Genomic DNA, 17,062 nt, shown 5'->3' with positions numbered 1-17,062 from the left:
TGTATGTATGTCGGGTGCTGGGCTGGTAATGCCTGCAACAGTGTATGTATGTCGGGTACTGGGCTGGTAATGCCTGCAACAGTGTATGGTGTAAAACCTACACAGATGTTGCCGGTGAGGATCACGAGATACATGTACATGACTAAGCATACTGTGAGAAGCACAAATACATTACTATAACTTGTGCCCACAATTTCCATGTTACATCACTATACATGCTGTGAGGAGTATACAGGGCAAACTCACCTTGAAATAATAACTAGGGCATGGTTCTAGCCAATAGGGGGGGGGGGGGGGGGGGGGGGCCTTACTCATTTTCCGATTTTTGTGTTCTTCATGCAATTCAACGAAAATACAGTCGAAAGTCACTATTAGATGGTTCATAAAGGCACCTTTGTCTGGAGTGAAGTCGGGGATTCGGCCCATACGTTGCATTTAGCGTGGCAAGACTACATGTATATTGGAAAGTGGACAATGGGATACAGGGTAACTGTTTCCCATGCCCCCCCCCCCCCTACTGTTTCCCATGCCCCCCCCCCCCCTACTGTTTCCCATGCCCCCCCCCCTACTGTTCCCCCCCCCCTCTACTATTTTAACCTGGCTAGAACCCTGTAGTGTGTATAGTATTAATTCCCGTAGCTATGTAGCTATGTAGCTATGTAGCTATGCAGAAGACGTTACTTAATTCCCGTAGCTATGTAGCTATGTAGCTATGTAGCTATGCAGAAGACGTTACTTAATTCCCGTAGCTATGTAGCTATGTAGCTATGTAGCTATGCAGAAGACGTTACTTAATTCCCGTAGCTATGTAGCTATGTAGCTATGTAGCTATGCAGAAGACGTTACTTAATTCCCGTAGCTATGTAGCTATGTAGCTATGTAGCTATGCAGAAGACGTTACTTAATTCCCGTAGCTATGTAGCTATGTAGCTATGTAGCTATGCAGAAGACGTTACTTAATTCCCGTAGCTATGCAGAAGACGTTACTTCAGTAACGTCTGGCGCTAGCCAGGGTCCACACAGCTTTAGTTTGGTATTTGTTTGTTTGTGTCACGCCTGGCGCTATGCCGTATCTGTCCCGTACCGTATCGTACTATCAAACACAGCTGGCCACAAACAGCTGGCCACAATATTTGCTGGCTCCCGTATCTGTCCCGTACCGTACCGTACCATCAAACACAGCTGGCCACAAACAGCTGGCCACAATATTCGTCGTATTATGTATACGACTCCCTGATGTACTAGTATAGGGAGACTTTCTGGAAAGAAATAGGGAGACGAGGAGGAAATACAATAATTAGAATGGACGTTAGTTGCCGAATAGGTGATAGAATGCGTCAGCAAAAACATACTTTGGAAGAGAGATCCCGTCGTCTCCAAAATAAGCGTGAACGGGCGAGTCAGCGCCGGTCACAGGAAACGTCGGAAGAGAGATCCCGTCGACTCCAGAATGCCCGTGATTGGCAGAGTCAGCGCCGGTCCCAGGAAACGTCAGGACAGACATCCTGTCGACTCCAGAACGCCCGCGATCGGCAGAGTCAGCGCCGGTCCCAGGAAACATTTCCATCAGTTCTAACAACATGCACGATGAGCTAAGCAACAAAACATAGCGCAGGGCCCTGAGCTTCCAAGCTCTCTCGTTTTTTTATTTTTACATCACAAGTCAAACGGGCAATCATGCCCAATGTTATGATGACGATGGAAAGGGGGGAAAGGTTTAAGAACAAGATTAGATAACCTGGACTAAAGAGAGTGAAGAAAACAGTGAGTCTAGGAATCTCTCAGGATAAGGATCATCTTGAGATGAAGTAAATTGCAGTATGGCCGAAAGCTCTGTCGCAATATTTTATCTTAATAACACCTCAGAAGTAGCGACAAACTCGGCCATTTGAAAATAATCTTAACCGTCCACCTCTCCACACTGCACTCTTGGCCCACATTCACAACACCACTCCATAGCGAGGAAGTTCCTTCTTGGGTAGATGTTCCGTATCCTCTAGACAGCTGTTTCGCTGTTTCGTCGCAGTGATTCTAATAGATTGTCTGCTTCCCGTGCTTGTCTAAAGTCTAGTGCCATCTGTATGCATGTTCCAGCAGCACTGTGCGTTTCGTTATCACCTTTAGAACTTTTGTCACCTTCAACTTTTTTGGGTATGCCACTTTTCTATGTAGAAAGTGCGCAATTGCACCACTTTACCCTATAGATATACTCATTCCTTTATCTGCTATTCATCTGTTATCTTCCTCCACTGAGGAGCTCTTAATGATCGAAACAGCTGTTTGGAGGATATGGAACATCTACCCAAGAACGAACTTCCTCGCTATGGAGTGGTGTTGTGAATGTGGGCCAAGAGCGCAGTGCGGAGAGGTGGACCGTTAAGATAATAACACCTGTCCTAACATTCAGCACGTCCCGGCCAGGCCTCTACAGGCTCTCCTTTGTAGTTTCTTGTCTGATACGATACACAACAGACAACAGTACAGTCACCATGTACATACCAGTGCACCACGATGCTGTACCATGCTAATAGGGTGATGTGTACGTAGGTTATTGAAACAATTCCTCCGTGTACATATCCGGTGATGTGTACTCCAAGTATATAATACATCATATTATGATGTGTGTGTGTGTGTGTGTGTGTGTGTGTGTGTGTGTGTGTGTGTGTGTGTGTGTATGTGTGTGTGTGTGTGTGTGTGTGTGTGTGTGTGTGTGTGTGTGTGTGTGTGTGCGTGTGTATGTGTGTGTGTACAATACATGTGCAGGTGCAAGTGTGCAGTATCAACCTTTTCAAACAGGTTCAATATTCAGTCGACGCTACTATTCATATTTAGTGTTCAGCGGAGGTGGTGTGACTGTAAGTACTGGCTATACACTGTACTGTCTACACTGTACTGGCTATACACTGTACTGTCTATACACTGTGCTGGCTATACACTGTACTGTCTATACACTGTACTGGCTATACACTGTGCTGGCTATACACTGTACTGGCTATACACTGTGCTGGCTATACACTGTACTGGCTATACACTGTACTGGCTATACAATGTACTGTCTATACACTGTACTGGCTATACACTGTACTGGCTATACACTGTACTGGCTATACACTGTACTGGCTATACACTGTACTGGCTATACACTGTACTGTCTATACACTGTACTGGCTATACACTGTACTGGCTATACACTGTACTGGCTATACACTGTACTGTCTATACACTGTACTGGCTATACACTGTACTGGCTATACACTGTACTGGCTATACACTGTACTGTCTATACACTGTACTGGCTATACACTGTACTGGCTATACACTGTACTGGCTATACACTGTACTGTCTATACACTGTACTGGCTATACACTGTACTGTCTATACACTGTACTGTCTATACACTGTACTGGCTATACACTGTACTGTCTATACACTGTACTGGCTATACACTGTGCTGGCTATACACTGTACTGTCTATACACTGTACTGGCTATACACTGTACTGGCTATACACTGTACTGGCTATACACTGTACTGTCTATACACTGTACTGGCTATACACTGTACTGGCTATACACTGTACTGTCTATACACTGTACTGGCTATACACTGTACTGTCTATACACTGTACTGTCTATACACTGTACTGGCTATACACTGTACTGTCTATACACTGTACTGGCTATACACTGTGCTGGCTATACACTGTACTGTCTATACACTGTACTGGCTATACACTGTACTGGCTATACACTGTACTGGCTATACACTGTACTGGCTATACACTGTACTGGCTATACACTGTACTGTCTATACAATGTACTGGCTATACACTGTACTGGCTATACACTGTACTGGCTGTACACTGTACTGGCTATACACTGTACTGTCTACACACTGTACTGGCTATACACTGTACTGGCTGTACACTGTACTGTCTATACACTGTACTGGCTATACACTGTACTGTCTATACACTGTACTGGCTATACACTGTACTGTCTACACACTGTACTGGCTATACACTGTACTGGCTATACACTGTACTGTCTATACACTGTACTGGCTATACACTGTACTGTCTATACACTGTACTGGCTATACACTGTACTGGCTATACACTGTACTGGCTATACACTGTACTGGCTATACACTGTACTGGCTGTACACTGTACTGGCTATACACTGTACTGTCTATACACTGTACTGGCTATACACTGTGCTGGCTATACACTGTACTGTCTATACACTGTACTGGCTATACACTGTACTGGCTATACACTGTACTGGCTATACACTGTACTGGCTATACACTGTACTGGCTATACACTGTACTGGCTATACACTGTACTGGCTGTACACTGTACTGGCTATACACTGTACTGTCTATACACTGTACTGGCTATACACTGTACTGTCTATACAATGTACTGGCTATACACTGTACTGGCTATACACTGTACTGGCTGTACACTGTACTGGCTATACACTGTACTGTCTACACACTGTACTGGCTATACACTGTACTGGCTGTACACTGTACTGTCTATACACTGTACTGGCTATACACTGTACTGTCTATACACTGTACTGGCTATACACTGTACTGTCTACACACTGTACTGGCTATACACTGTACTGGCTATACACTGTACTGTCTATACACTGTACTGGCTATACACTGTACTGTCTATACACTGTACTGGCTATACACTGTACTGGCTATACACTGTACTGGCTATACACTGTACTGGCTATACACTGTACTGGCTGTACACTGTACTGGCTATACACTGTACTGGCTATACACTGTACTGGCTATACACTGTACTGGCTATACACTGTACTGGCTATACACTGTACTGGCTATACACTGTACTGTCTACACACTGTACTGGCTATACACTGTACTGGCTATACACTGTACTGGCTATACACTGTACTGGCTATACACTGTACTGGCTATACACTGTACTGGCTATACACTGTACTGGCTATACAGTATACACTGTACTGGCTATACACTGTACTGGCTACCTGAATACACTGTGCAGTACAGTGTGCAGTACAGTCATGCTGTCATGTAATTTACTTTAATGATGTCACACACTTTACTATAATGATGTCATGTAGTTGTGCAGTAATGATGTCAACCACGAATCACAGAGCAACAAGCATTGTTGTTACCAATGATGTCATGCTATTGGGCTATACTAAATAGACAATTGTTGTGTGTTGATTGCTCCAGGACATGAAGCCATTGGTAACAACAAAGCTTGCTGCTCTGCAATTCGTGGTTTTATACTCTGCTCATATGAGTATTGAGCACATTTTTGAGCAGGCGAATTTCTCTTTGAAGTAATAATTCCATGTTGATTTACAGTGCTGTTGTCATCTACTGTAAAAAGCAGAACTTTTCTGTGGTGTTTTATTTCCGGTGACTTTGGTGCCGACTATTTTTACCGAAAATAAAACGCACCGAAAATTTCGGTACTACCGGTACTGTATAGATGTACAGTTGTGCTCACTGAAATCCGACCCAATGTTTTTATACTCTGGCGCCCTCAACTTCCACGGCCCTTGACGCCCTAGCAGTGGAATGAATGCGGCTGGACGTACACATGTACACCCACAATGATGTAATAGGAACTGGTCCAGGGCGCCAGCTTTGCACTTTGGGTCGGATTTCAGTGAGCGCAACTGTACTACTAGTACACTTACCTGGAAAACGGGTTTTACCGAAAATTTCCCTCCACCGAACCGCCGATTTTTTTAGACCACATCGACAGGCACAGACAGTCTCACATTCATGTATGGTTGTGCGGTGCAAACCTCTAGCTAAGGACCACCTGCCACTAGCACCAAGGGGTGGTCGTTAGTCACAGGTTTTACTGTAATATCCGATGATCATGTGTACGCATAGGTGCATGTATGCACATGTGTGTATAAATCATGTAACTCAATCTATGGTTTTATGTATGTTCACGGGTGTGTCTGCACGTGTGTGTATGTGTGTGCATGTGTGTGTGTGTGTGTGTGTGTGTGTGTGTGTGTGTGTGTGTATGTGTGTGCATGTGTGTGTGTGTGTGTGTGTGTGTGTGTGTGTATGTGTGTGCATGTGTGTGTGTGTGTATGTGTGTGTGTGTATATGTGTGTGTGTGTGTGTGTGTATGTGTGTGTGTGTGTGTGTGTGTGTGTGTGTGTGTGTATGTGTGTGTGTGTGTGTGTGTGTGTGTATGCATATGTGTATGCACATGCGTATTACTGTTGCGGATCAATAGAAGCAGAATATCACATTATACAACAATGCACGGTCAAGGAAATATGGCTGGCAAGATTTCTCATTGACATATGCTGCAACAAGCAAACAGTTGACAGTGTGTGTAGGTGGCACAGAACTGGCAAAGACTACTTTGTCTTCAGCACCACTAACTGGGACACTCAATGGAATCGGTTCTACAACACTGCGATCTTTTACCGGATTTCATGACATTCGATTTGTTTCTAAGGTTTTGACTTCCACAGAACTTGAAGCTTTCATAGGTAAGTGTTTCTGGTTAGGTGTTTGTACAAGTAGGTAGGTGTAGCGCTAATATGTACATGTAGGTGTGTAGGTAGGTGTAAGCTATGAATATTTGAATTGCGGTTCATATTCTACAATGTAGCCTAAGGTTGAATAAGCCCAAGCATATTATTCTCATGTAAGCGGCCCCGGAGTGTGACCTTACTACACTAAGACTCTCACACCATACAAACTTAGCTGCACTCTGCCACGCGATCATCCCTTTCCCAGGCTGGCTATACATTTAAGGCGGGGCAATTTCGCGAGACGGGCCGCTCTCCCGTACTTTGCGATGCTGTAGATCACAAGTGTACTAGGCAAAGTGTCATTGTAGCTTGATATAAAATGTAACATTGTGTTTTCTCGTTGACCTGTATTGCATTTGGATGCATTGCAGCACATTGCCATGTGGGTATGCTGTGTGATGCTATTCATAGATTGTGATATCCTCAACAGCACTACGTCCTGTACGATCTGCTCGGGTCTATCAAAAGATGGCGTATGTCTTCCCACGCTATCTTACGTGTGCGGTGATGGATATTTTCTGGATCAAACCGCATTCAAGTGTGAAAGTAAGGCATTCTGCTGGTTTTACATTTTAGTGTAAGAGTGAGTGAGCGAGAAAGAGGGAGAGAGAGAGAGAGAGAGTGAGTGAGAGGGAGAGAGCGAGAGGGAGAGAGGGAGGGAGAGACAGACAGACAGACAGACAGACAGACAGACAGGCAGACAGACAGGCAGACAGACAGACAGACAGACAGACAGACAGACAGAGGACATAAACGCTCGGAGTGAGTGTGAGAGAGAGATTGAAGGAGCATGAGAGAATGAGGGAGTGGGAGAGAGTGATGCTCTATAGTACTTGCCAATACATGTACCGTAAAGTCTGCTGCAAACGCCCACCCCATTTTTGCAAGATCTCCTGGCCTAGACGCACTGACCCCATGCACTTTCACCCCTGCTGTACGAAAGTGCATCTCACACCGTAGCGTGAGGAGTGCTCTGCTACGGTAAACTATGTCCATTTTCCGGGTTTCAAAATGTTTTTGGACACTAGTTACGAGCTAGCTCCTAGTGATTTTATGATGTTGGTTGTTTTAGTTCGCAAATCCAAACGGCAGTTACTTCGGAATAACAAGGTAGCGAAGAACAGGCTATTGCAGGAACCTTAGTACACTTCTGACGGTGTTTCAAGCGTTGAAGCCATCATTTCCCAATCACGCAACGCGCAAAGGCAAGGGTTTTTTCGAGCACTTCAGAGTTTTCAACAAAATAGCAGCGACTCCCTAGGTGTAGCTTCTGTGACATCCCCCCTGTTCGACTTGCAACTGCAATACTGCGACGTTGAAGGACGCTTCGTCAGAACAATCACCATTCCATTCTGAAAGCGCGACATTGTGGCACTGTAGAAATTTCATGATTTGAAAACCAGATGGATTCTACGGCATTACTTCATGGAGAACGAACTAATAACAAAGACGACTCATTCATAGTATGAAAGGAAATCTTGACCGAAGTTTTTTCTTTGCAGCAAGATAATGACAATCGCTTTTCCAGAGCCTCTTGGTAAGACATAGGCAGTTTGTAGGCATTTTAGTCGTTCTCGTACGCATTCAACCTTCATGCCAGTTTTCTACAACTATATTGACTTGGAAAAGACGAAAATAGTATGGACCCGCTGGGGTGGGCGTTTGCAGCGAAGTGGGCGTTTGCAGCGGACTTTACGATACTACCACATCGCTGGCCTCAAGCGAAGGTTCCTGGTTCGTATCCTAGTGGTGACAGTCAATTGTTTCTTCAGACTTTTCCCGTTTGCATCTTTCCCTCAAACCAATGAATACTTTAACAAATTTCAAAAATAATTTTTCCTGTGGGAAGCATTAAAAAAAGAAGGAGAGAAGATAACACCAGTTGTAGCCAATGCCACCATCAATCCTAATCAATTCACTACAATGATACCAGCCTGTTCACGTTCTCTTCTCTTGCTTACTTGCACAGAGGTACACAGTTGTTCACTCCGAGGTTCTCAACCAGCAGACACTAGTGCATCAGTGTGCCCAATATTTAACTGCAAAGTATCTGTTGTGATACCACTGACTTATACCACGGGATGTGCTAAGCAGCTGAGTGGCTGGGAAACAATCCACAGTGGATCATGCTCACTGAAACTTCTCGTGTGGGAGAAGACTGCTTCAACAACTTACAAAAATATCTTCCAGTCATCCGTCACAGCATTTAGCTCGTCCAGTGGCGCAGTCTACTACCGGCAGAGATTTACAAGTACGGGGGATAAGTTGATAATCCATGCCAACCAATCCCTCTACTTTGGATTTGCGCAAACCAACAGTGGCTGCGGAATTCGTGGTAAATACACCTCTACCGGCGATGCCTTCTACACACGATCCACAATCACTGTGGGAACGGAATGGGCAGTTAGTTCTGCATCATATGTACTTCCTACATTCCGTATCATCTTGGATGGTAAGGCGCTGATGTTGTTAGTGTCATTGCAGTCTGAGTGTAAATTTATGCTGGCCACACTTCTTCAAAACAGTTTACATGTGTACTATGTGTACTATGGCCTTGCATGATCAATCCCTTCATTTACTCTAAAATAGTAGAACTGGAAGAACTTAACCCTCCAATCCGAAAAATACTCTTGGTTCATGTGCTGTATAGAGTTGCCTATGTTACCCTCCAAGCACTATTGCCCCCCCCCCCACACACACACACATACACAACAAGTACTACCCCCCCCCCCCCCACACACACACCAAGTACTGTTGTCTCCCCCCCCCCCACACACACATACACACATAACAAGCCAAATATGAAGGAACAGGAAACATACGCGACACAAGGTCTTCTATATGATACAGTTCTCACAGGTCCTGGAACTCTGAAAGAAAGACGATGGGCCGGGAGTTGCCTGGTGTTTGTTGTCTCATACTCTTAGAATATTGCAAAAATTCTCTACCAACAAACTTGCATGTGGTCTCTTCCAAACAAACTTGTGCCCACCCCAAACAAGCTTGTTGGGAAATGTGCCATGAAGATCCACACGGTGAGGGGTAGCGCTCAATGGTGGTCGTTGTCACTGAGCACAATACAGCAGGATAGAAGGTCAGTGCTGACAAGCACAATTCAGGCGAGCATCCACCCAAGCATGCATGAAATCTCCATGGTTGAAATTATTCACTCCCCGATCCTGACCATGGTGTGTGAAATGCAATGGTCATGTGTGCCTGGCTGGCCGCTGGCCGCATGCACAGGGCTTACATCAGTATAATGATTGCATTTGAATGAAGTGGTATTTGGAATGTGCTACTGCTCCTTTTGATGCTGTTGCTTTACTGTGGCTGCTGTTTTCATGAAGAAGAAACTGCTGTTTTCATGAAGAAGAAACTGCTGTTGTGGCTGCTAATAATGTGACTGCTACTGATGGTGTTTGGATTTCAGATATACCTGGACCAACAACTACCCCAACCACCACACCAACAACTACACCAACTACCACACCAACCACTACCCCACCAACTACCACACCACCCACCACACCAACCACTACCCCGACTACAACACCAACCACCACACCAACTACCTCACCAACTACCACACCAACCACCACACCACCCACCACACCAACCACTACCCCGACCACCACACCAACCACTACCCCGACTACCCCACCAACTACCTCACCAACCACCACACCACCCACCACACCCACCACTACCCCAACTACAACACCAACCACCACACCAACTACCCCACCAACTACCACACCAACCACCACACCAACCACTACCCCGACTACAACACCAACCACCACACCAACCACCACACCACCCACCATACCAACCACTACCCCGACTACAACACCAACCACCACACCAACTACCCCACCAACTACCACACCAACCACCACACCAACCACTACCCCGACTACAACACCAACCACCACACCAACTACCCCACCAACTACCACACCAACCACCACACCAACCACCACACCAACCACTACCCCGACTACAACACCAACCACCACACCAACTACCCCACCAACTACCACACCAACCACCACACCACCCACCACACCAACCACTACCCCGACTACAACACCAACCACCACACCAACTACCCCACCAACTACCACACCAACCACCACACCATCCACCACACCAACCACTACCCCGACTACAACACCAACCACCACACCAACTACCCCACCAACTACCACACCAACCACCACACCACCCACCACACCAACCACTACCCCGACTACAACACCAGCCACCACACCAACTACCCCACCAACTACCCCACCAACCACCACACCACCCACCACACCAACCACTACCCTGACCACCACACCAACCACTACCCCGACTACCACACCAACCACCACACCAACTACCCCACCAACTACCACACCAACCACCACACCACCCACTACCCCAACCACCACACCGACCACCACACTAACCACCACACCAACTACCCCACCACCTACCACACCGACCACCAGACCAACCATCACACCAACCACCACCCCGACTACCACACCAACCACCGCACCAACTACCACACCGACCACTACCCCGACCACCACACCAACCACTACCCCGACCACCCCACCAACCACCGCACCAACCACCACACCAACCACCACGCCAACCACCACGCCAACCACCACACCAACCACCACGTCAACCACCACACCAACCACCACACCAACCACCGTACCAACCACCACACCAATCACCACCCCAACCATCATACCAATGATTGCCACCACAACTGTGCCACAAGCCACATCATCAGTGCCCACATCTCAGGATCTATCAGTAGCAACATCCAATACTAATATCACCAGCACAACAGCTTTTATCGTTGTTGATGTTGATGGTGGTGGAAATGATAGCCAGTTATCTGGATCTGCTAATCTTGCAATACCGGTTGGGGCTGCAGTCGGCGGAGCAGCTTTCTTACTGATAGTATTGGTCATTGTCCTGTTATACCGACGTCATCATCGACATACACACAGTGAAATGAAGGTGAATGAATCATCAACTGGTATGATGGCATTTTCAAGTGGGACCTATGGATACCCGTCAAATGAAGTTATTCCAATTGCAGGTACATGTATGTGTTACTTTTAAGTTTGTAATCAATTTCTAGAAATCCATGCATGGAGTTATTATCCATGCATGGAGTTATTATTTTCCTAAGAAATTGCTACTTTTCAGCTCCGTCTGGCGCTTATGAATGAATTTTATTCTGCAAGTGCAACTTCAGAATAGAGCGTTCTTAAGGTGGGACCAACGGTCGCGTTTTGGGATCAGGCGGAAGATCGCTGGTGAACAGGCGAAGCCCAGTTCGTGTTCAGTTTGTGCGGGAATGGAGTCATGGAGTCATGGAGTCATGGAGGTGAAGGAAGCACTAGAATGGTGCTCGACTTGATGTCTGACACTCATATTGAGTCAGAGCCGCTGCCAGGAAGCCCTTCCATGGCTTTGGCGAAAAAGAATGAACTTCAGAATTGCTCCAAGCGCTGTTGGAGACGAGCCTGTTCCACCTCGTATACTTTTCGATGCGTTTTCACATGCGACCTTTTCACCACTTTGCACAATCTCGGGGTGAGCACCGCTGGCAGGCATGGGGCTGCATTCTTGACAAATTTCTATACCCGCCCAATGCCATGTTTTCATGGAGAGCAAGAAGCAGGTAGGAACTAGAAAGTATCTTCATGCAGAGAAAACAGTGGCTTGTAACCTCACTTGGATCCAATTAGATCAGGCATGGAATCAGGGACTCTACCTGCAGTCACCCATTCAATAGCATGGTATAGCTTGAAATAGCCTGGAATAGCCAGGCATGACCTGGTGTAGCCCACAGTAGCACGATTTACTAGGGTTCCCTGTAAGAAGGTAATTCATTGCCTGTTGGGATTCCTGCTATCATCGAATCTACTAACGAATGGTTCTTGCATTCGGAGTCATTGATTTGTCCAACAAGTAACAACAGGGATGGCTAGAGTATACTGAAGGAAATGATATAAGTAAAATGCCAAGGGAAATTTAATGTGTATAGCAAATTTAAGACACCAGGACAGAAAAAGCATATAAAACCAAACCAATGATGAACAGACTACAGTATAGCTATATGACATAGTAAGAGGAATCACATCAGGCTAGCTCTAGAGAGAACGCGATCGTCATACTGTAGTAGACAAAACTAGCTGAGCTCCTTGACAGGTATGATGCCCTCAGTGACAGCCACTGTGTATGTACGTAGTGCCAGAATAATATGCAACACATGAAAGAGATTATTCATTGGTTTAAGGGAAAGATGTGAACGGGAAAAGTCTGAAGAAAAGATGACTGTCACCACCAGGATTCGAACCAGTGACCCTTGCTTATGGCCAGTGATGCTCTGCCACTAAGCTATGATGTTATCGTCATCCAAGCAGAGACCGTTCAACATTTTCTCCAGACTTCGAAACTCACACTTCCTGTGAATCCACACAGGTGGGTGGGACACAACCCTCACTGTACCCACACACTTCACATACAAACTAGCATGCGGGGATCCCCAAGTCTTAAAATATTCATTGGTTTCATGGAAAGATGCAAACAGGAAAAGTCTTTAGAAAAAAATGAAAATATTAAAAGAAAGGACAACATGTCACGAGTTATGACTAACTGTCCACCAACGTACACAGTCAGCGAGTGCAACAAAAACGCAGAAACTGACAAGGAGTACTGAGATATTCAATGATCTGACACCTAGCTCCAACACTTCTACGAGGCGCCAACCAACAACCTTCCAACTTGGAAGGCTCAGGTTAGAAAAGGTCCAAGAGGGGAAGAAAAATGCAACGAAGAAGAGCGCGAGCTAAATCCCACGGCGACAAAGAATGCCAAAAGTTACTGGATGATGACAAAACTAAGTTAGTAAGACAATTGGACATACCAATTACTTTGGCTCAACATCCGAGTTCAGATTTGCACACCTGATGAGCCGCCATTAGCTAATCGGCGAAGCATACGTCGTGTACAACTACTTGCTATTGTATTTAACTAGTCCATCATAACTATTACATCATAATGCAGTTCGGTAGGATGTTCACGTTTCGGTTTGTCACAATTCGTCTTCGCTTAGCTTCCCCGTTCTATGTTTATACATAAACTTGAGCCTCCCAAGTAAGTTGGGTGGTCTGTTGCTTTGCACTGTTGAGTTGTAGTAGAACCGGTATGTCCAATTGTTTTTACTAACTTAGTTTCATCATCATCCAGTAACTTTCGGCATTCTTTGTTGCCGTGGGACTCAGCTCGTGCTCTTCTTCATTGCGCTTTCCTTCCCCTCTTGGACCTTTCCTAACCCAAGCCTTCCAAGTTGGAAGGTTGTTGGCTGGCGTCTCGTAGAAGTGTTGGAGCTAGGTGTCAGGTAGTCGAATGTCTCAGTACTCCTTGTCAGTTTCTGCATTTTTGTCGCACTCGCTGACTGTATAATTATGATCTGGTTACGTTGGTGGACAGTTAGTCATAACTCGTAACATATTGTCCTTTCTTATAATCCATGATTACTTTGGATTAACATCCGAGTTAAAAGAAAGATAAATAATTGAATGTGCAGTATATTTATATCTGTTTTGATCTTGTTAGATCTCGTTAACAGAGCTCAGAGTCACTGGTCAAACTGATCGCAATGAAATTCATGAACGGCGAATCATTTTCAAACCAGCTCAGAGCATCAAAATCTTAGTGCTCTAACTGCGACAACACACAGCGAGCTTTGCACAAAGGCAGATAGCTATGACGCTAACCAGTACAGGTCGTCCCCCGTTAATACGAGTCCGGTTAGTACATAAACCCCGTTAGTACATAAGAAATCTCAAGTCCCGGACGAAACGCGGTCACTTCCATACAAATTTTGTCGGTTAGTACATAATTCGTTAGTACATAAACCCCGTTAGTACATAACATTTCTCCGTACCCGCATGTCATCTACCTCAATAGTACATAATTTGTTGGTCTTTTGGCCTTCCAGTGGAGGCACATCGTGTTCTAGATTCTACTTGTGGACGCAATTAACTCAGAAACCAGAGCGCACATCACAAACCGACAAAGCTCTGTTTTTTTTTCGAGTGACTGTACAGGCGCGGCTGGGCATGTATCACGTAAACTGTAGAATCTTCGCTAACTGTGACCGTTATAACATAATTTTTATGTTTATATCGAGGGAATCAAGAATATCTCGCTGCCTAGTCGAGGTAGCAAGAAACACTCAGAAAAGTAGAAAAAAGTGAAAAATTCCGGTACACAAGCAAGTTATGTACACTTTCGTTTAGTACATAAACCCCGTTAATACATAACATTTGTCAAGTCCCAGAGATTATGTATTAACGAGGGACGACCTGTATATTGAACTGTACATTCCCCTTCGGGAACGGACACGATAATTTTATTTTTTTTTAATGTTTTTTTATTTAAACTTATGTACATGGGTCATACAGGGTGCTGTAAGATATTGGGCATGCCGGTGTCCAAATTAGTCCATATTCTGGACAGGTGGGGCGATATGCTGGGATATTTGTCTCGGACTGCCTCTTCTGTCCATGCGCATATTTGTATGCCCCGTGTGTTTTTTTTTGCGATAATGTTCATCTTTAGGAAATCTCAGCATACAGGATTCTGCACCATACATCAATAGGGAGGTGACCGTCAGCAAACCTACTGGTACAAGGAGAAACGGTGGCAGGGCCACATCACGCATGGCACTCATAGTAAGTAACACATCACGCATGGCACTCACAGTAAGAAACACGTGAAAAATCACACATCTACGTTCCATTAGTACATGTATGTGTACATTGTATGCAAGCTGACAATGAGCGGAAAGGTTGTCTGATGATTGGCACTACAGTCAACTTCGCGTATAACGACACTCGGCGGGGCATCAGAAAAGTGTCCTTATTCGCGAAGTGTCGTTATACCCGAAGTCCCATCATATGTTTTACAGTTGGACGTGACTTTGCTCTGGGCATGGAAATTCTGTCGTTATTCGCGAGTTGTCGTTATATCCGCAGTCGTTATTAGAGAAGTTGTCGTTATATCCGCAGTCGTTATTAGAGAAGTTGTCGTTATATCCGCAGTCGTTATTAGAGAAGGTGTCGTTATATCCGCAGTCGTTATTAGAGAAGTTGTCGTTATATCCGCAGTCGTTATTAGAGAAGTTGTCGTTATATCCGCAGTCGTTATTAGAGAAGGTGTCGTTATATCCGCAGTCGTTATTAGAGAAGTTGTCGTTATATCCGCAGTCGTTATTAGAGAAGTTGTCGTTATATCCGCAGTCGTTATTAGAGAAGTTGTCGTTATATCCGCAGTCGTTATTAGAGAAGTTGTCGTTATATCCGCAGTCGTTATTAGAGAAGTTGTCGTTATATCCGCAGTCGTTATTAGAGAAGTTGACTGTATTACTATTACTGTACCATAAAACTCAGAAATATTTTTCTGGTGAAAAGCAGTGATTTGAGTGTGAGCCAGTGTTGCTCACAACCAATGTTTTACTTATGAAGCTGCGTGATGCGTCCTACAAGATTTTAAATCGTTTTTCTTCCTCAAGGACAAGGACGCCATGGTTGTACGTGAAGTGGGCATTCAAGTTAGAGAAGTGCATATGTCAATCAGTTTGCAGCGCTCCTCATTTATTTACCCATCTTAACCGGTTTGCCCACTTCATTCCTGATGATGGTTATTTCATGACCGAAACGTTGAAATAAAATATTTTTTCTGGTGAAAAGCAGTGATTTGAGTGTGAGCCAGTGTTGCTCACAACTAATTTTTTACTTATGAAGCTGCGTGATGTGTCCTACAAGATTTTAAAACTCCGAGTTATAACAAAACAAAGTTTCTCGATTGTGAACTTGTTTCGCATGCTGCTATTTGTGGGTTGAGCACTTTCTCAAGACAATGGTAAATCCGCTTTGTACACTCTACATGTGTACGGATACATACTACATGCAGGGTTCTGTATGTATGTATGTATGTATGTATGTATGTATGTATGTATGTATGTATGTATGTATGTATGTATGTATGTATGTATGTATGTATGACTCATGACCGTTCTGGTGGTAGGGGCGCCATGTGTGTCATAAGGCAGCAGCATCAAAAGCACAGAAAAAAGAAAAAAAGAAAAACATAACTACACTGATAAACAAGCTGCCTGTACCTATCACGATCAGCAGCAACGAGAGAGAGAGAATTGTAAGATTCCTTAGGGTTCTAGTCTGGTCAAAATAGTAGGGGGGGGGGGGTATGGGAAATAGTAGGAGGGGGCATGGGAAATAGTAGGGGGCATGGAAAATAGTGGGGGGGGGGGGGCATGGGAAACAGGTACCCTGTAATCCATTTTCCATTTTCGAAAATTGTCTTGCCGTGCAAAACGCAACGTACAGGGCGAACCCCCGACTTCAAACCAGACAAAGGTGCCTTTATGAA

The 17,062-nt window shown here is 44.9% G+C and overlaps 1 protein-coding gene across 2 annotated transcripts in view; it reads left to right on the top strand.

The window, feature by feature from the left end:
- The first annotated feature begins 2,603 nt into the window (after positions 1-2,603).
- LOC135825228 (mucin-2-like) overlaps positions 2,604-17,062 on the top strand; it is a 37,269-nt gene continuing 22,810 nt past the window's right edge. Inside the window, exons 1-6 of one of the 2 annotated variants that reach the window (XM_065337967.1) lie at positions 2,604-2,855; positions 6,280-6,541; positions 6,998-7,132; positions 8,556-9,038; positions 10,017-11,696; positions 15,233-15,345. In XM_065337967.1, coding sequence (XP_065194039.1) covers positions 2,616-2,855; positions 6,280-6,541; positions 6,998-7,132; positions 8,556-9,038; positions 10,017-11,696; positions 15,233-15,345 — 2,913 coding nt within the window. In that variant the 5' untranslated portion in view covers positions 2,604-2,615. Of the gene's footprint in view, positions 2,856-6,279; positions 6,542-6,951; positions 7,133-8,555; positions 9,039-10,016; positions 11,697-15,232; positions 15,346-17,062 lie in introns of those variants that run through there. The other variant, XM_065337968.1, reaches the window with a different exon arrangement.

The sequence above is a fragment of the Sycon ciliatum genome, chromosome 9 (assembly GCF_964019385.1).
Source record: "Sycon ciliatum chromosome 9, ocSycCili1.1, whole genome shotgun sequence".
Taxonomy (NCBI): domain Eukaryota; kingdom Metazoa; phylum Porifera; class Calcarea; order Leucosolenida; family Sycettidae; genus Sycon; species Sycon ciliatum.
The sequence above is the reverse complement of the archived record's forward strand: the minus strand, read 5'-3'. Positions and strand labels throughout refer to the sequence as shown.